Below are 19305 nucleotides of genomic sequence, written 5' to 3'. Positions count from 1 at the left end.
TGTCATCATATGAACAACATTGTATGTAGGTTAGGTTCTTCCAGCCAGTGTTCAGAGGAGTGGAGTTGAATTCCCATTGCCATGCAAGTCTCCAAAACTTAATGCCAGCTCTGCACTTCAGTTGTGCATTCAGTGTGAATTACAGCAAAGTCCAGAAAAATATGCTGATATTTGTCCTGTGTGGAGTCTTTTTATGCTTACAACGTCACCCTAAAAAACACAGACCTCTACCTGTGTGTTCAGCAAGTTTAGAATTATCTGTCAGAAATAATCATTTTAAAAAAAACTAGGTCTGTTTGGAAAGGCCATTTCCTAATAAGGAGTGGGGTAAAAATGCTACATTCCAACTGACAGCATTTCAAGATTTTAGCTCAGCCTTTTTTTACAAAGCTAACCTTCACTGCTGTCTAATAAAATGAAATAAGAGTGAAAAGTTCAAATATTAGACTTTCCTGTGGAGCTGGTTTCATGGTAGCCTGACAGCCAACATCAACAGTATGATAGTAGGGAGTTCATGTTTCTGTCTAGTCTGTGGTGGCCTGCTGAGATGGCATATGCCTGGGAGTGAATAAAAGCCCTAATGGGAAAACCTGACTTGTACCTCATGTAGATCTCTAATTCAATGACCGAAGGAGATTTTTCTTTTCTTCTTCAATATCTCAAAGTAGGTATCATTTATTTGTATGCATGGGGGAAAAATGGGAAGCACATCACGGCTCAGAGAAGTGTATTTTAGTTTGTGTAAATAGATAAGGAAACCTCAGTCTTGGATCCTAAATTCTGTTCTCAGCCAAATTCAGACAGTTGCCTTGAAATCCATAGAGGTGGTTGAGAGAAATGAGAACAGAAGTTTACCCAGGTAGTGCATGTGAGGGAGAATCTCTTGTTGTTGTGATTTTTTTTGTGTGTGTGTGTGTGTTGATGCAATTAAAAAAATAATTTCTTAAACACATAGATTTCTCCCATGGAAAAGAAACAACATTAGATACATTGGATTAGACAAAGTTTAATGTGGACGTTGCTATCTAAAGAAGAAACAACTTAAATCAAGGCTTTAGAATAGAGTGGAAAATAGAGAAAGAAATCTTCGTAGCGTTGTTCAGTTAGAAGGCCTCCACTGGGCCTTTTTTTATGTTTGTGTTGTCGTTAAAGGAGTTAAGCTATATTTTCACTTAGTCTGCTAAAAATAGTGTCTAATCTTCCAATGAAGAAAGTTTCAGGACAAACAGAGTGGCTGAAGATGAGTGATGAAGTATAAGTTTATGTCCTTCTTTGAGCATTTGACTGCAGTACTTGAGTTGTTTATAGCTGTTGTCTTTGTCGTAAACAAGATTTGGCCTCGCCGCATGTGCTGTGAGGATGCAGAAAGATGCTGAAACTGAAAAGATGTGGACATTGTAAGAAAATAATCGTGCCTGTCTTTTATCAACAGAACCTAACGTGCAGGTTTTGTGAAAATGACAGTAAAGGGGAGAGCCTTGTCCTTTTTTTTTGTTGGGTGGTAAATTCAGGAGAAATGTGAAGGAACACAAATTCATAAGCAGAGTTCTGGGGAGTCTCTTGCAGTGTATGAGAAGTAGACTTGTCATTCCTATTCAGCAGTGATGAGCTAAATTAAGTGGACAGTGACTTCTGTTATCTATTATTCAGCTACATAGACGAAACACAGCTGTTCAGGAGAAAAGCAGACAGATACCTCACTAGGCAGCAGACACTCCTCTTTTTCAGTTCATTCCTGAGCTTTTCAAATATGACTGTGGGAGATGGTTCCAGCTTTACACTGGATTTAGCCTGGAATATAATACTTTTTCCTCATGCAGTAGCTACATTGTAGGGAAGAGTTGAATGCTCCTTTTAACAACACTTGAGAAATATAGTTATTGAAAGCACTAAAATTATATTGTTCAGTCGTGATGATCAGGAAAGCCCAGCACAATCTATTATATGATGAGTTACTTTTGCATTCCATTCTCTTGATGTGGTCTCCTGTATCTTCATTTTTTAAGATTACAGACATTCACTGAAATTAAATCCTCCCCCGTAGTGACTAAAATCCGAATGTTAACTTTTTGGGTTTTTAAAATGCAAACAGTAATTCAAGTATCTTCATTATAATTCTAAAGAAAAAGCAGACTGATGATTCTAATTCTTTCAGGAAAGATGATTCAATATGATTTTGAAAACCAATGTAGTAAGTTTTATAAACTCCCATTATAAACTACACTGTACAATCAACGCATACAGTGACTAAAGGATATGATACAGTAAATAAAAAAAGTAACTAAAGTATATTTAAAATTAGCGGTGTGCCCCAGAATCCAATTAGAGGGTTTCTTAAATCTGCATCTGGATCTGCATTAAACAACCACACTGCTTTTAGTTTAGTGATTTTTTTCCTTAAAGTAGGCTGTTGTTTTTCTCTGTGAGGAGTTTATAACTAAGCCTGTAAGTAGAAACAAAAAAGGGAAATTTATGTATATGTAAGAATATATATATATAAATAGGGATACAGTAAGATTTCAGCATAGTGTTTACCTTGAAGCATACTCTGTATCAGGGACATGCAGCCAAATGCTTGAGGATAAACACGACTCACAACCACGGGAAAACTGGCTCACCAGTCGTTCTGTCTGTGAATTTATCATTAATTAAGTAGTTCTGCAAGCATCACAAGCCTGGTGTTCTAACAAATTTTTTGTCTCATTGGTGACTGATTTTGGAGGCTAAGAAGATGCTTGAACTGAAACTTTGCCAGTGGATGGGAGGTTTTAGGACTCCTTTCTCTGTGAGGTGATACTGCAGCTTTTCTTTCAGGACACTTGGTCTTTCTCCTTTACCTTACTGCATATGTTACAAAATTTGCAAGAATATAGTTATCTTGCAGATCTCTATTCATCTGCCAAATTTTGGTTAAAATTGGGTGAGGAGATCAAAACTTATTAAGGAAGCACATATGTACAGACAGTAATAAAATAGGTCCTGCTTCTGTAGTAAATTAGGGGGAAAAAAAGGACTTCATTTAGCTTACATGTAATAGATTTCCAAGAGGTCTTAGTTGCCCATATGTTGATTTCCCTTAACCAGCCGGTGGCCATTGTGAAGATGAAGAACTTTCAAATCTAGCCTATAGTGACAGATCTATAGCATGTGGTACTTGTGCCGGACTTACATAGGAGTTTAAGGTGGCTGAGTGACCTCTTCTAGCTAGCTTGAGGCTTCTGCATGACGTGAGTCTGCCCTAATAGCTCAGATTAGAAAAAAGAAAATCTAGAGAATCATTTTGTGTGTCTGTGTTTTGTGTCCATGTTTAATGCCCACACAAGAGCCCGCATGAATGTTAAATAGTGAAAAAGAGAGCCAGGAGAAGGAATGAAGAATTAATGTTGGCAGTGGCATATGGAAAGAGATTAATAGGAATGCAATAACAGCCACCCTTAATGTGAGACAGAGACCTCTCCAATTTAAAATAATGAACAGAAGTAAGTTTTCCCCTTACAAAATGTTGAAGGCAGAAATCATTACTTAGACAAATGCTGGAGCTCTGGGGTTTTAGTACATATGTTTTGAAGTTTTCCAGTCACTGGGAGATACTGGAAAATATTTTCCTAGATATTAATATTGTTCTTGTAAAATATATTCCTAGACAAAGTATTCATTTTAGAGGACTATATCAAGTCTCCGTTTTCATTAAAAACAAACAAACAAACAAAGACCTTTCTTCTATTAACGGCAGATGGTAGGCAAAATGTGAATCTCCAAGAAGAGGAAGGGTCTGGACTCTGCTATAATAATTTCAGAAAAATATACTTTGGGTTGTATGGTAACTGGCAGGAAAGCTTCTCACTTCAATGAGATTCTTTTAAATAAGAGATGAAAGCCAAGAAGGCCAAGTCTTCTTTGTAAGGAGCTGCACCAATCAGCAGAATGTTTTCCAGAATTGTTAGCTTTTTTGAAGGCTTACGGAGAAGTGTTCTTTCCTCCTGTACTTCTTTTCACTCAGTGCCTCTTCTCCTGTTGTTTCTTCTAGCTGCAATAACATTTTTTTAAAAAACTGTTTTGTAGGATGTTGAAGACCTTTATTACCCCTTAGAGGTTCTTACCCCTTGAAGAGGTCAGACACTGCCTGGTAGAAACCCATTGTTTCCTAAGGAACTATGCTAGTGTATACTACCTGAGCTTCTGTCCTTCTCCTGTATAATGGTATACAAAATTTGAATGCTCTGGTTTAGGTATAGTGGTATTAACCTAAATAACCACATGGATACTTGGAAAAGTAATCTGAAAAAGAGCAGTATGTAACTGATGAGTTGCTGACTCATCAAGGGTGGGCAGCTGCAGTTATCAAGGGCCAGCTGGATACAAACAAGTGCAGATGGATAACATCAGTGAAAGCTTAGATGAAAAAAATGCAAGGATGCTGGGCTGGGACAAGAGAAGAACTGTGAATGATATTACAGCACAAATAAAAATGAGAATAAAACATCACTGCACTGTCAGCACTTAAAAGCAATCAAGAAAGTAAGTCGAAGTCCAGGGCAGTTAACAGCCTCCTATTGCCTGCTACAGTCTTTGGACTGGCCCCACCAAGTGGGCTCAATTTGGTTTCCAGCGACTAGGTATAAAGGCAGCTCTTATTCCTCAGTTATTTTAGAGGCTATTTTGGGCAAAAAGACAAATATTTTATTAGACAAACATGATTGTCAGTCCAGAATATTTCAGGATATTTTCAATGCCGGTTTCTTTTTTACTGTAGCTGGTTGAAGGGATAGTGTTTCTGCACACTGTCACAGTTTTTTTATGTTCACCACTTATCTTGATGCCAAACCATAACTTCATTTCTTTGGGGTTTTGACTGGCAGCCGAGTAATTTGGTGCAGCTGAACAGTGTAACTATGTGAAATGCAGGTGGAGACCAAACATGTCAAAGTAAGCAGTACAGTCAAAGCCTTGGTGCAAAGGAAGGAACCACAGGTCTCTCTTCTGAACCATTAAAATGTATTTGCCTACAGGAGGATTTGAGCAACGAGAAGAAAATTAGTACTCTAAGAACTGGGGAGCGGGGTGCTTTTCCAGGAAGATTTAAGGTAGAATTTAATTTTACATGGAGCCTGTCATACTTGAGGTATCCCAAAGTGTTTTATACAGTAAGGTGTTAAATATAGAACAGTGACTCAGTAGGCAAAACAGAGCAACCACTAAATCACTTCACACATATGCTATATATGTCCACACATTGGACAGTAATTGAAGGGCTTTAGTAGTAGCAGGACTGTGATTCTTGACCTCTACCAGCTCCTGCTGAGGTGAATTTAAGAGGTTCCTGTTTACTGCTTTCCACTCTGCCCCTTATCAAAGGGAGACAGCTCACTCCTAGCAAAGGAGGCTGAGGAAGGTAACTTTTAAATCATCCCCATGTACCTTGCCAGAGCTTCTGACTGGAGGAGCAGTGTGGTACATATGAACCAAATCATTAAGAAAAGACACCAGCTCCTTTTGGAGGTAAACTGTAATGCTGGACAAGCCAGAGTATTCAAAAGCTGCATTTCTGTTGTTTTTACGGGGGGTAAATTCCAGGTAGTGTCTCATTAAACATCTTGTGTCGTTGCGTCCTTGGTAAAACAACCGAAATGTGAAGATGCAGAGTTGGTAAATAAGAGACTGCTTAGCATAAAGAGAAGGCTGGGGGGATCTTACCAATGTATATAAATACCTGAAAGGGTGGTGTGAAGAAGATGGAACCAGGCTCTTTTCTGTGGTGACCAGTGATAAGAAAAGAGGCAATAGGCACAAACTGAAATACGAGAAGGTCTATCTGAACATCAGGAAACACTTTTTAAATTTTTTATTTTTATTTTTATAAATGGTGTGGATGACAGTGCACAGGCACAGGTTGTCCAGAGAGGTTGTGGAATCTTGTTCCTATCTATCTTAGATGTGGATGAAATTAGGGTAATTGGTCTACCGCTCATGATTTTTTACAAAGCTGACTATCTTTCTTTCTTATAATCTGATGTACTGGTGCCCTCTCCCAGCCCAAGGCAGATACCACCAATGTTTTACAAACCTACTGAAATAGATCTGTCATTTGAGAGAGAAGAAACTTATTCCTTGAGAAGTGTATGAGTATTTTCTTGCCCTCATTTCCTGACCCATTAAACTACAGGTTACTGCTTTCTCAGTTGTACAAAAATGCAAAGTTGCCATCTATGGGCATATTACATTTATATAGGAGCAGGAAAGAGTTTGGGGAAGGACACTTTGCTATTATTTTTGCTAACAAGGTAAAATTCAAAATCTTGTGGAAATTTACCACTAGGATTCAACAGATGCAAGGGATATTTGTCATAGTGGTCTGGTATTCAGGTGAGCAGTTGTGTACAAATTTGTCTGCTGATTTTGTACTCATATGTTTGGAACCCAAAATTTCATGATCTGTTTTTCAGCCAGTTCTCAAGACTAGTCTTTGGGCAAGCTTTTCAAAGCCAGCATGTTAGTTAACTATGAAAATGTTTGCTTCTTCCATTTTCACTGGTCAGCTGAACATATGGCATCATTTGCTTGGGCATAGGCCAAATTTGCATTTGGACCTTTTATTTTACTATTCTTTTTACACTAGCAGAAGTTGTATTTGTATATCAGACATTTACTGATTCAGTTTGATATACAAAGATTGGCTGAGGAGTCTGTGTGCACAATTTCAAGTTCATCTGGTTGTAAGAGAAATTCTTCGAACATTTGACTCTTCGTATCTCTACAGAATCTGGTTTATGTAAAATGAAATGTTATCCTGCACCACTTGTTGGTAGTAACTAGAACTACACAAAATATTCACAATTAAACCACAAATCATATATATACTACATTCATATTTCTTTATGGTCTCAACTTAGCAAAGCTTTTTTTAGAAACTTGGTCCAATACTTGAAGACCTTTTAAATGACCTGGGCTGATGAGTGGTTTTGCTGTGTAAATCATATGAAATATGTAGCTCTGCACAGCTGTAAAGCAAAATAGATAAAATCCTGCAGTTTTTGTTATATTTGCTTTTCAGGTGTCAGATTCAGTAGATTCTGAGATTCAAATAAAACTTGAAGCATGCCAACCCATGTGGATCACCACCAAAAGTTGTTTTTTGCATGACTTTTGCATGTTGTAGCAATCTGTAAGACATAAGGGGCTGGTTAGTAGTCTATTTCCCTAAACCACTGTAATAAGAAATTCTTTGTATGTCTAGAAGGGAATGCATACGCTGTGGTCACAGAATTGACTGCAAGGTATTGTAAAGATTCCTGAGCTGGTTTTAAGCTGGATAACTGTGATGCTCTGAGCAATCTCACTACCACAGTCTGAACCTCAGCTCAGACTGATTTATCTAGTCTTTATATTGCTACAGCTGGACTTCTACCTAAAACGGAGTTAATGTGAAGCTACCTTGGATACAGTGCTGCATTGCATTCATTCTTGTGCATTGAAAAGAGGAGGCATCTTTCTGGTTTCAGTCAGAAAATTGTGTGTGCTCAGGAAACTTCAGGATCAGGGCCATCTGTGAATGGAACCAAAATTATTTACTTTCAAGAAAAGATAAGTGTTTGGAGGCAGCAGGATCAACTTTCAGGAGAAGCATTATTTAATGTCTCAGTTTCTCCAGAACATGCATGTAGTTACAGAAGAGGGAAGAATAAAGGGGAAGAGAGGTGGGGTGAGGTGATGCCAAGTGACAGGACTCTGTTACCTCTAGATAATGGTCTTGCGGAAGTCTGCATTGTATATTAATTCTAGTTAATGAACTCAATTCAAAAGGGCATAATCAATGAATGTGTTATTTTAGCTATGCCCCGAGGTTCACAGATCCTGAGAAATGCAAGGCAAGAAAGGGAGTCAATGACCATGACACTTCTTAGTTATTCCATGAAGTACAGATACTTCTACAGATGTTCACAATGTTCATTCTTTGTGCATTCTATTTCCATTGCCTCTACAAGCAGGAAAGAGCTGGGCTACACTATTGCATGTATAATATCTTGGATTTTTTTGTTTGCTTTCACAAGAGATTTTTTTTTCTTAAAAAAAAAAAAGCAGGCTCAGAAAAAAGCTCAGAGATAGCCCATAGGAATTACGAAGCAAACGAGTCCATTTGTAGAGTAGAGTTAGCAGAGCTATTGACAGTCATCTCAGACTGAAAAGCTGAGGTGTATGAGGGAGTTTTAAGGTGTTTTTGTTTTGTTTTGTTTTGTGTGTGTGTGTGTGTGTGTATGAGATGGTGTGAAAACTCTTAAAAAGGAAAAGATTCTTGCTTGAATGCTGATCTGTGTAGACCTGCAGTTCCATCAGAGAATCTGCTCTTTGAATTTCAGGTGAACCTTCACCAAGCCACTGCTGCACATTCTGTAGTTTCCCTTGCTGACAAGAGCCCAGATGGTTCCAACTTCAAGTAAGAGTGTTTTGTTTTGTTTTTAAACAAACAAACAAACAAAAAGTTAGGAGTCTTAGCTGATGTTTGAAAAACTGGCCTTACAGCAAGCAAATTAACACATTGGATTAATTTGGCTTGTCAAAAGAAGAGCAAGAGGAGAGTAAATTACAACATGTTTATATGGAAAGCAAATATTTGTCAGAACAAGTCTCTTCAAACTGTGCTACATCAAGATGAGTGGGGAGCTCTGGGAGCTGAAACAATTAAAGATAATTCAGTTGATAATAAGAAAGTTGAACTGAAGATAGAAATTATGATTTTGGAGGTAATTAACTGTTTGACAGCATATCACATGTTGGATTTTCCTTTGCCTTGGAGGACTGTGTGTAAGCTCAAATAATTTGCAAGGATTTGCCAAATTACGAAGGGAATTAAACTACCTATGGTAAGTATGATGTAAAACAAAGTGATGATAGTTATTCATTTTACTTTTGTAATCTAAGCTGGAGGAGAAGAATATGTGATTTAGGACGTTAGGTTCAAGGCTTTGAATCTAAGAATGATGGTATACAAACTTCTTATATTGTCTGCTCCCATGTAGTCCTCCAGAATTGGTCTCCACTGATTTGACATGGCTTTAGTGAAATAAAAGCAGACAAAATGGATTGAAGAAATCACTACTGAAAGAAGAACAAGCTGTTGAGGGAGAGTACTTGGGACGCTTAGAAGCAGTTCTTTACCATTTGCAAAAGACTGGGGACAATGTACCACTGAACTTAAAAGAGAAGTCAGTGAAATGTACAGTTGCTTGAGCCAAAAGGGTTCAAAAACAATCTAAAAAATACTGAGACTAAAACGTACTGAGATGTCCCATCATCTTTTAGAATTCTATGTGCTTGATTTTTAGGCTTTGCAATTATGGGTTTTAAATATTCAAGTTGTAACATGTAAGCCTGAAGTTCAGAAAGTATTTTGATTTTTATCTAAGTAAATTTGAAAGTCTATGCTTGTATTTCATCTAGGACAGTTAGAAACACCATGTCCTGTGAGACTTGCTGACACTGAGATGACTGAAAGGCATGTTGTTTGGTATTTTATATACATCAAGGAAATTTTACAGCAACTGCTCTCTTTATTTCCAGCTAAGACCTCTGCTCTGATGCAGAATGAAAAGGATGCATCAGGTAGCAGTTCCCTTTCACTCAGAAGTGCTAACTCTTCTTGCTTTTCCTGGCTGAGCAAGTAGGTATATGATCGCACCCCCTACCAAACAGACTACTGAAGTATTTGTCTTTCTCTTCCTTCACCATGTACCTGGCTGTCTGTAACCCCTTCTGTCCTTGCTCCCTTCCTTCATTACCTCTTGTCTGTTTGCAATACACTTGCTGGGTAGTCTTGAACATGCTCCAGCAGTTGGAGCTGGACAATCTAATTAGCTAAGTTTGCTCTGATGCTATACGTTACAAAAACAAGACTGAAGGGCTCATATACTTGCCTGGTGTATCCTGCTCTGTGGTTTGTGTAAGTAGTAAGTGAAAGGGAGCATCCTAGATCCTGGTATTGCTAAAATTAAGGAGCATTTTCCACAGAAAGCTAAAACAACAAGGGGAACATTGAAACATATTTTCTGATTTTTTTTGTTATATTTTGTGCTAGTGAAGTTGGATGGTTCTGAAATCTATATTCTTTGTAAGCTTTTCCCCCCAGCCTCACTGTGTGTTTGAGTTAGTTTCATTTCTCTTTGAACAAATAGAAACACAGCAAAAACTATTCCTTAAATACAGAAAACTTGAGAGAGACATTAAGCATTTGGTAGTTCACTGTGGCAGCATTTATTCTGTTTCAAATGTAGAATTGGTGAGTGGCGAGTTCTAGTAGAGTGTAGAATGAAACCCATGAAAAGACAGTGATAGCAAATGTCTCTTCCAACAAAGCAGCAGGGAGCAAATAGCAAATAAATAGAATAGACAAAGGATCATTGTGCATGTTGCAAGCTGTTGATGCTTCAGAAGAATCATTAGATGAGACCTTTCCTATGGTATTTTATATAGAATAGTGATAGGCTAAGCCCTTTTTCTGCCTTTGAGATTTTAAATCTGTTTTTTTTTTTCTTCCTTTAAAACGAAGTTCTTTGCTAATAAGAATCCAAGTTCTTAAAGTCTGATGACTCATATATTCAATAAAGGGCATTATGTTATTGCTCTGGAGATGACAAGGGAAAGCAAGCTAGGTGAATGATGACGGCAGCGAGTGAAACAAACGGATGGCAGCAGTTATTGATATTATTGTAAAGTTGTCTTTAGTTTCCTTAGGTGATGGGCTTATCTGAATGAGGCTGAATACTACACTTGAGTTTTGGACCTCCTCCTGTAATTTGTCCTGAAGTCAAAATCTGCTCGACTGAATGTGGAGCTCAAGAGAAACTGAAGAATGTACACTGGAAAACCTAAGACTTTAAATTTAATGTGGGAAACTGAGGTAAGGAATCATCCGAGGAAGCAGTTTTAACTGTAGCAATATGATTTAATCATACTTTCTTCATTATTACTTAAGAAAGTCCACTAAAAACTGAAGAATGTTTGGGCCCCTTTTGAGCTCATGCTTATTCACGTTCTTCCACAACTTCTGAATTCTTTGGCTGAACCCAGTTGAATCTAATAAATCAATACAGGTATCAGAAGTAATGAAGTTTCTACAAGTGACACAGTGTAAGAGAAAGGCTGCTGTGCAAGTTCACACATAACTGCACACAAGAACGGACTTGAGATAGAGCCTTTTTACATGTACAGTCAAAGGAAAAGCTGCAATCAGTACTCGCAAGCATGTGATGTGAACCTGCAGGAAATCAGGCTTGATTAGTTCCAGTGCTTGGGCAATTACTTGTATTTATTTCCATTCTTTTCTCTCCTGTTTCTCTCATGTTCTCTCAGCAGAGTGGAGAAATAAGAACATTACAAGACAGTTTTTGAGATTAGGACTACATTTAAAAGTGAGGTCTCTTCTTTTTAGTTATTGTAGTAGTGCTTTTAACTTAACCTGCACTTAAATGAAACTGCTAGGAAGAAATGCAGATAAAGTCTAGTGAGTTGTAAGCCTACTGCACTAATGCCTTTGGCATCAGGTAAAAATGCTGCACTGTTTAGATACTGCAAAATTGAGATTTCACTTGTGAAATACTTAAGATCTGAATGGGATTTTATGGAGAAATGTTTATGGAGGTAAGGATCCAGCAAGCTTTTCGTGTATTAGTAACAGGTACATGTTAGCTTTTGATCTCCTCTGAACAGTAAGTCTCCCAGACTTTGTAATCGCTTCCTGCTGTCTGAGTACTGTTTGTGAAATAAAGATGGAAGGAGGACAGATTGATACCCCTTAATTATTGCTGATCTTGAGAGAATGATGTCCTATTAGAAATTATATTGGACATAAGTAAACCTGAAAGTTTTTTTATTCTTCAGATGTTTTGCTATTTTTGATTTTTTTTTTTTTTTTAATTATGCTGCATGTTGCTGAGGCAGACAATGCTGTAGGGCATTTCCTGTAACCAGGGGCCAATAAAAGTAAGTAATCCAGACTGGATGAAAGTGTGCAAAACAAGTTAATGGAGTAAAATGGAGTAAATAACTTTTTTTTGAGGAGGGGTGGGGGGGTTGTTTTTCCATATACTTATCATATGAAAGGGAATGTGCTGTTCTTTAAAAATCCAGAAGGGGGGGGGGGGGGGGGGGGCTGAGAGGGGAATAATTCAAGTAAATCTGCATACAGCACTCATCTGATTTTAAAAGGATGCCTCAGAATGTATTCATACTGCTTGACTGTCAGCACAACACTTTTTATATCTGGATTTGATGGTGAAGCTGGACTGGTTTTCATAGCTCCTTTTTTTTTTTTTTTTTTCAGATATTTTCCATCCCTCTTCTTTGGTACATGGGATTGGAACTTCTGCTAGAAATTGCTTAGAAATTCAGCAGAAATATTGGTGTGCGCTTTGCACATGAACTACTGACTGCCTCTGCCTGAGCACTACACTCCCACCGGAGTGTGGGTGTTCAGGCAGGTGAGCCTGTGAGATGTCATACTCAAGTGTAAACGCTGCTTCAGAATCACTCTTTTTTTCACTGCATCTCCTCAGCCTGACAGCTGGGATAGCATTCTCTATATAGATTTGCTCTGTTTATTCAGTCTTCCTTGGTTATTGGATGCTCACAGAGGCAAAATATGGGGCATTTGGTCTCACGTGTTCAGTTGTTCTTATGTTGCCATATTTTTATTTGCCATTTTCTGTTCCTGCATTTAGAATTACATTGCTATCACCGTGCCAGTGAATAGGATTTTCTGTTTCTTTTTTTTTTTTCTCATGATATCTCTCAGAACAGATATGAGGTTCAGAAAATGAAATTTTGTGGGGAGCTCTGCTTTCCTTAGGAACCCCGAACAGCTCTCGCTTTCCTTTAAGCATGTTATTTGCTGTATTTATTATGGACTTACTCAAGTGAATAAATATTAGTTAGATAGAGGTTTAAAAACAGAAGGCCACTGATGAAGGAAGAAGTTTGTCTTCTAAAAAGCTGCTTCTGCATCTCACTGGAGTGCTTCCTTGGTTTAAATGCCAGTAAGGACAGTTGAAGTCCTTTGCTTTAAATCTGTTAAATCCTTATTTGCAGTACTCTTTATCACAGCTTGGTCCTTGTTGGATATGCTCTCGCCTCTACCCTATGTAAATTCATTAGAAACAGGTTGCTGTGGTAGTTTCCCCTCTTAAACAGTATACAAGTTATTGTTTCCTCTTGCAAACCCCTTCTCTTCCTTTTCCCAGAAACAGTGAGCAGCTATATTGAATAGATTTCCCTACAAGGTTATTTTACAGGTCAGGAGGTTAGCTTACTTTTGTCTTTTTACTTCAACTGTTTCAGAAGAAATCCTCTGTGTTCTCCTGAATTGTAAAGGCTGGTAAGAATGAGAAGCCTAAGTCATCCGTTAATCCACAGGCAAAGTACTATTCAAGCAGCAGCAGTGAAAGCTCTCACATGCTGCCCTGGAAATAACCCCAGCCTTGACATGGTAAGACGACCCTAGGTAAGGTCAGAAGCTCAGTTCTCATGGTTTTTAAACAGTATTTGGAGGTGTCCCTTGTGTTTTTGATGATCTCTTAAAGCAGTTGGATCCTTATGAAGAGAAAGTGGAGAAGTGAAGTCCAGAGAGGCTGAGGTTTATTTGCTTAAACATTGCTGCTCTCTCATCTCAACTTCTTGTTGATTTGGCTTAAATATTTAACGACCATGACCCCATGTGAGAGCAGCAAGTGGTATCAGAATTTTAGCTTAAGCTGCTTTGCAGAGACAAAGCACCTGTTTTAATTCCTCCTGGAAATGGAAGTGATTTGGAAGTGTCCCAGCAAATTCAATTAAAGTGGCAATACTTGCCTACTTGTATACTTTCCCATGAAGTGCCATGAATTTGAATGATCTGCTTATACAGTGTAAGAAATGGAAGCTCATGGCTGGGATTTTCAGGAGGGCATAAGGAAGCTGGGTGTCTCTGTCATGATGGCCTCAACACTAACTGAGTATAGCACTTAAATGAGCCTGAGGTCAAACCTCTTTCAACTTCTTTGAAAATCCTGCCTGTGCTAGCCTTCCATGTGCACTGGGGTCAGTGTGCAGTGCAGAATGTGTACTAAAGTGAGTTCAGTGATTTTGTGTATAAAACTGTCTATTTAGATAAAATATGCATCTAATACAGTGCTAGAGATAGACTGTGACTTCACCATCTGGTCTACATAACATTCACAGTGCAATGTCTAAGCTGGCACAAAAACAACGATGAAAAATTCCAAGTGCAAAGTAGCAATTTCTTGTCCTATTATAAGCCTGCCTATATTAGAGAGGGAAAAAAAAATCCAGTAAATCAGCCAGTAGTAGAGGCAGTACTTCTGACTTAAGGCCCGTTATTAGTACAAATAGACTGCTAAGCAGTAAATATGAACACTCATTCCATATTTCAATCGTAAAGATTCAAGAACTTTCAGAAAGACTTGTCTCCGCTGCAAGTTTAAAAGTAAAACTCATCAAGATCTAAGACTGTTGAACTTCAGTAGTCTTAGCAAACTCTTTAGTAACAACACCTAGAAAGTTCTAGCAGTGTTAGAGCCTGTTTGTGAGGCTTTCTGAATAAAAATGATGTATTTCCAATGTAGTCATGTATGGTCCATTGAAAACAGAAGCTTACTAGTATCTTCTGTCAATTATAATAGCTAACAAGAAAGTGATTAGATAGGTGTGTATATGCAACATGTACGTATTGTAAAAATAATACTTGCATTTCAACTTTCTGCTTGAATCTACCTATAATATTACTGAAGGTTCTCCTATGCCAACAATATTTACAAAAGTATTTACTCTGATGTGCTGTTTCTAATTTATGCCTAGATTCTGCTAGAAGTGGTCAGATGTGCTAACAGCTCTGAAGCCTTTCTTCTCTTTTACATTTTTCATCCGGTTTTGATCCAGGCTGTGTTCTTGTATGTGAAACTTACTGTATGGGTCAATATCCACAAGATTTACAGCAAGAACTTTGTCTGTGGTTCTGTTATATTTATTTGCACTAGACAATTTTCCTGCTTCCATCCAGAACTGGGGTTGTCCAGAAATAACAGTATTCATCTGCCTCTGCCATTGTATCCATAGTGACAGCTCCTTTTTTTCCACACTCGTTATCACAGGATCCTGGTTCGGCTTTTTACTGGTGTTATTGACTTGAGTATGCATGATGGCATAGATAAGTACTTTAGATGTGATACTTGACTGAAAGAGATTTTAATTCCTCGTTATCTCAATGATTCCTTCTGGAGAGAATTGTAGTTCAAATGTTTAACAGATGAAAGTAGTTTGTGTGTGATACTGGTGAGATGAATGGCATATGCATGTGCAGTAACACGGCTCCTGCCTATTGCACACAGGGAAGAAGTGGGGTGGTTCTTTAATGGAAACTAACCTTAAGCATTTAAAGCACCTGATGGGAAAGCTGACTTTCTCCTGAGCATGCATTTACAAACTTTCACACTGTTCCAGGTGTCAGCTACCCAACACCGCCACCATGCAGCGAGTGGACACATCTGAATTGCTTAACACTGAAAATGTGCTAGCTCTTCAGAGCTCTAGCAGCCCTCCCCAGAACTGCAGGCAATTCTACATTCACTCTAGGTGAGTACTTTATACGCTGAGTCTACGTGGAGGTTATATAGAGAATCATCCATCCTAACTGTGGGGAGAATTAATAGAAAAGAGTTAAAACTGACTTGGAGCTTATTCTAATTTTCTTTCAGCTTTGGAGAGAACAACTAAGATGCAAAATGCATTCAATGCAAAGGTAGCAGCATAAAGTGCTTGCCTCTTTTCTTTGTAAGTGCTGGCATAGTAAACTCTGGAGCTGATGTGTCGGGGACGGGAGATAGCTTGCAACTTCACATGGTCCTAGTTAAAATGCCCTTTGAGCCATTGGCAGTTTACAGGAACAGTGGTGTCTCTTGGGTTCCAACTGTGGTCATTATTAAAATGCTTACAAAAGAAGGCACTACTAGCAACCATCCTCAAGCTGTTATTTTTGTTCTTATGACATAGAATGACCTTTTGTAATAGAATCAAGGAAATGGAAATAACAAAAACTACTGACATGACTGACTTGTAGTGTTTTGTGAGGTAGTAAGATAACATCATAACCCTTTGGCGTAGGCAGCTTCAAATTGGAGCTGAATCAGACATTCTCAGTGGCTTGGTTTAGGAACAGTCTTTTGACAAGATATTATTGATTTTTATATTTCATTTTATTTCTGTGGTGCTGCTTTTGTCTTTTCTGGTTTTAGGGTGAAAAGCTAGAATTATCATTGTGTTTCTGAGAGGTAAGGGAATGCCTAAGTGTGAACCCTCCCTCTCTCCTTATGGAAACTTTTTTTTTTTTTTTGTGAATCAATGGCAGAAAAGGAATCAGAGTACTAAAAAATTATTCACTTCCTCTCTGTGCAGCTACCCATCTCCCCCAAAATTTCTGTAAGAATGTGACTGAAACCAAAGCACTCATTAACAAGTTATAAGGGAAAAGTGTTGAGTTCATGAAGCCAACAGGAAGGGTACATGCAATAAGGCAAGATGCTGGTCTGGCTATATTCTGGCTAGTCTTATGGTTTTATGGGATTACTCACGAATCAAGGGGCTTGATGGAGTATATGGCCTTTATTGGAAGGTGTTACGGTATCCTTGTTGTCAATCAACAGCATGTCTGGCCTGCCACAAATTAAATTTATGCAGCGTGTACTTTAGGGTTTGGGATTGATTCAAAATAAATTACATGGATGTGCACAAATGATAAGTAAAAAGTTGTGGAAAATGAGAAGCTGCAGTCAGTCCTCTCAGCAGCGTGGTAGGTAGGTGAGTATCTTCCTTCTTCAGTGGGAACAAGTCTTATGTCGATTATTGGTAATGGCTAGGAAAGGGCCAGCACTGTATTCAGCACAGTTGCTTCAGCTGAACACAAATTTCTTGAAAGAAGGAGACATTTGGGGGATTGTCTGTAAATCTCTTGCCCATAAGGAGATTTTAAATTGGGATGTATCTCTGTGGCAGGGTGGACACTACACTCAGAGAACATCTCCCAGCATAATTTTCTTCTGTAGTAAACTAGCATTGATGGCACTGCTTTTCACAGGATTCTTAGAGGACTTTAAAAACCCTTTCATGTCTTCCCCTTCTCTGTCCTCTCTCTTCTTATGGCAAGTTTGTCTTTACCTGCTCCTATACTGAGAATTTATTTCCTGTTCTGTCCAGTGATTGTTTTATGTGCTGTTTTTGTAAAATGCTGCTGATCACCTTTGCTTAAAAATACTAGTATTTTCATATACTCAATGTATGTCTTTTGGGGCAGTACTTGGCTACAGAAGTAATGAATGTTAGTGCCTAAATGCTTATCTTAGGACTGCAACATTTGTCATACTTTCATTACTTATGACCTTCATTGGTTATGAAGCCCTGGGAATTAAATGTTACTGAAATCCAGTTCCTCAAGCCTGGTTGGCTGCCCTAGCAGAAAGGTTTACTTTGATAATTCCAGAAATTTAAACATGCTGTCACACTTTCACTTACAATAAATGGTATGGAAAGAACAGCCACTCTGTGGTCATTATAGTTATAGCATCTCTCACATTTTGCAACGGAGATTTCAAGGAGCGTATTGGACATTTTCTGCGTTACTTAAGTCCTCAGATTGTGCACTTGCCAGTAGAAGGCACTGTTCTGCTCAGTCAGTTGAATATATGAAGGGGAAATGAGGTGGGGGAGGAGGGGTGGGAGAGCAACCTCTGGAAAATATAATCCTTTTTTAAGACCCTGAAGGGCTGATTCCCAGAAGCCAATAACTGCTATTTCTCTCGTGTCAGTGGAAAAAATACTGAGAGTTGTGTGAGTGGCTATCTCAGTGCATCCAGCCAGTGAGGCTGAGCACTATACTTGTATATCATGTCTATATATATAAGGAGATTACACAGCACCCTGCTGTCCACAAGGTAGTATGTATAAAATCATAAATCGGGAATTTCCACAACCGGAAAAATGCTAATGAAAATAAGTATGGATAACACACAACAGTTTCCATACCTCCAGCATACAGGTACAATTTAAGTAAGTAAAACACTTACGTATGGGCAATTCACTAGGGTTTTTAAGGCACAGCACACGCAAACCACGTATTAAATGCACTAACTGTACAGGACGATAAAGTATTTTCCATCTGTATTTTCTTCTGAGGACTTAAGTTAAGCAGAAGTATTTAATGGGCCTTTGGCCCTATCGGAGTCTATACAACTTGTGAGGGTCACTGCCTCAGCACTTCCAGGAACCTCTTGCAACACCAGAACCACAGGTTTCTGTATCAATACCACAGGCCATTGAAAGTTTGGTCTGATTGTTTTTAGCATGATTTATGGGTATTTGTTTATTCATTTCTTTTGAGGATTTGAGGCGGTTTTAATTGCATTTTGTTTGGCACACATCATTTCAAAATGAACCACCTTAAAATAGGAACAATTTTATGGAATGTGTCTAGTATATGAAGTTGTCACAAGTACTGCCTCTTATATTTCTACTACTTCTTATTTTTCATAACATATTTTACAACTGTAATTTTCGTGTCTCACATTTTTCTCTCCAGTTTCCTATGTCCTGTGGTTAAATCTTGACTGTAAATCTTACGCTGCTTTGTTAAAAATAATAGGTCTACTATGCTTCTTCATTTAACAATCTGCTAGATTAATAGTGTATTTAAAACAATTAAATACAGTTGCATGGTTTAATATTCCCAACTGTAATGCACCATGAAGGGGAAACTATAGCCATTTTCATTTATAAAGTGCTTCCATTTCAAGTGCTGTCTGGCAATTCTTGTCTGACACCCTGGTAAACAGACGAAAAGTGTAATATCCAGAAAAGCTTCTTGTGCAGTTTTGGAAATCAGAGCACAGGAGTGGTTGGGTGGCAATTTAGGCTGTAACATTAAATGTAGTATCTCGGCAAAAAGGGCTCTTGCAGCTGTGGGCTGCATGACTAGAGTTGTCATATCAAGGAGCCAGAGAGGAGGTAGTCTTTTGGAATTTAATGTCAATATTAACACTCCTGTGTGATGGTAGTGACAAGCTCTGGAGCTGCTCCTGGCACATTTGTTGTCTGAACGATCCTGACAAATTGCCTGCAGAGCAGAAAAAGATGCTTCAGCTGCAGCTGAGACCCTGCTGCACGAGGACAGTTGTAAGACTAATTGTACAAACCTGCAGCAAGGGATGGGTTTCTGTTTAAGAACGTAAAATTTGGTTCTTGTATACCCCAGGCTTTTGGGGTTTGTACTTTTTG

General features: G+C 38.3%; 2 protein-coding genes across 8 annotated transcripts in view; both read left to right on the top strand.

Moving 5' to 3' along the window:
* The window catches only part of LOC106041898 (uncharacterized), a 105742-nt gene extending 94851 nt beyond the window's left edge, over window positions 1-10891 (top strand). For 5 of the 6 annotated variants that reach the window (XM_066995940.1, XM_066995941.1, XM_066995937.1 and 2 more), the window contains 3 exons: window positions 8355-8431; window positions 9556-9655; window positions 10717-10891. Coding sequence is in view for 2 of the 6 variants with exons in the window: in XM_066995938.1 (XP_066852039.1) it covers window positions 8355-8431; window positions 9556-9559 (81 nt within the window). In the remaining 4 variants the exon portion in view is untranslated. The remainder of the gene's footprint in view (window positions 1-8354; window positions 8432-9555; window positions 9656-10716) is intronic. The other variant, XM_066995939.1, reaches the window with a different exon arrangement.
* Window positions 10892-12842: 1951 nt separating this feature from the next.
* The window catches only part of ADAMTS3 (ADAM metallopeptidase with thrombospondin type 1 motif 3), a 134740-nt gene continuing 128277 nt past the window's right edge, over window positions 12843-19305 (top strand). Inside the window, exons 1-2 of one of the 2 annotated variants that reach the window (XM_066995933.1) lie at window positions 12843-13474; window positions 15484-15615. The gene's annotated coding sequence lies outside the window, so the exon portion shown is untranslated. Of the gene's footprint in view, window positions 13475-13612; window positions 15616-19305 lie in introns of those variants that run through there. The other variant, XM_066995934.1, reaches the window with a different exon arrangement.

Source organism: Anser cygnoides, chromosome 4, assembly GCF_040182565.1.
Source record: "Anser cygnoides isolate HZ-2024a breed goose chromosome 4, Taihu_goose_T2T_genome, whole genome shotgun sequence".
Classification (NCBI taxonomy): Eukaryota; Metazoa; Chordata; class Aves; order Anseriformes; family Anatidae; genus Anser; species Anser cygnoides.
The sequence above is the reverse complement of the archived record's forward strand: the minus strand, read 5'-3'. Positions and strand labels throughout refer to the sequence as shown.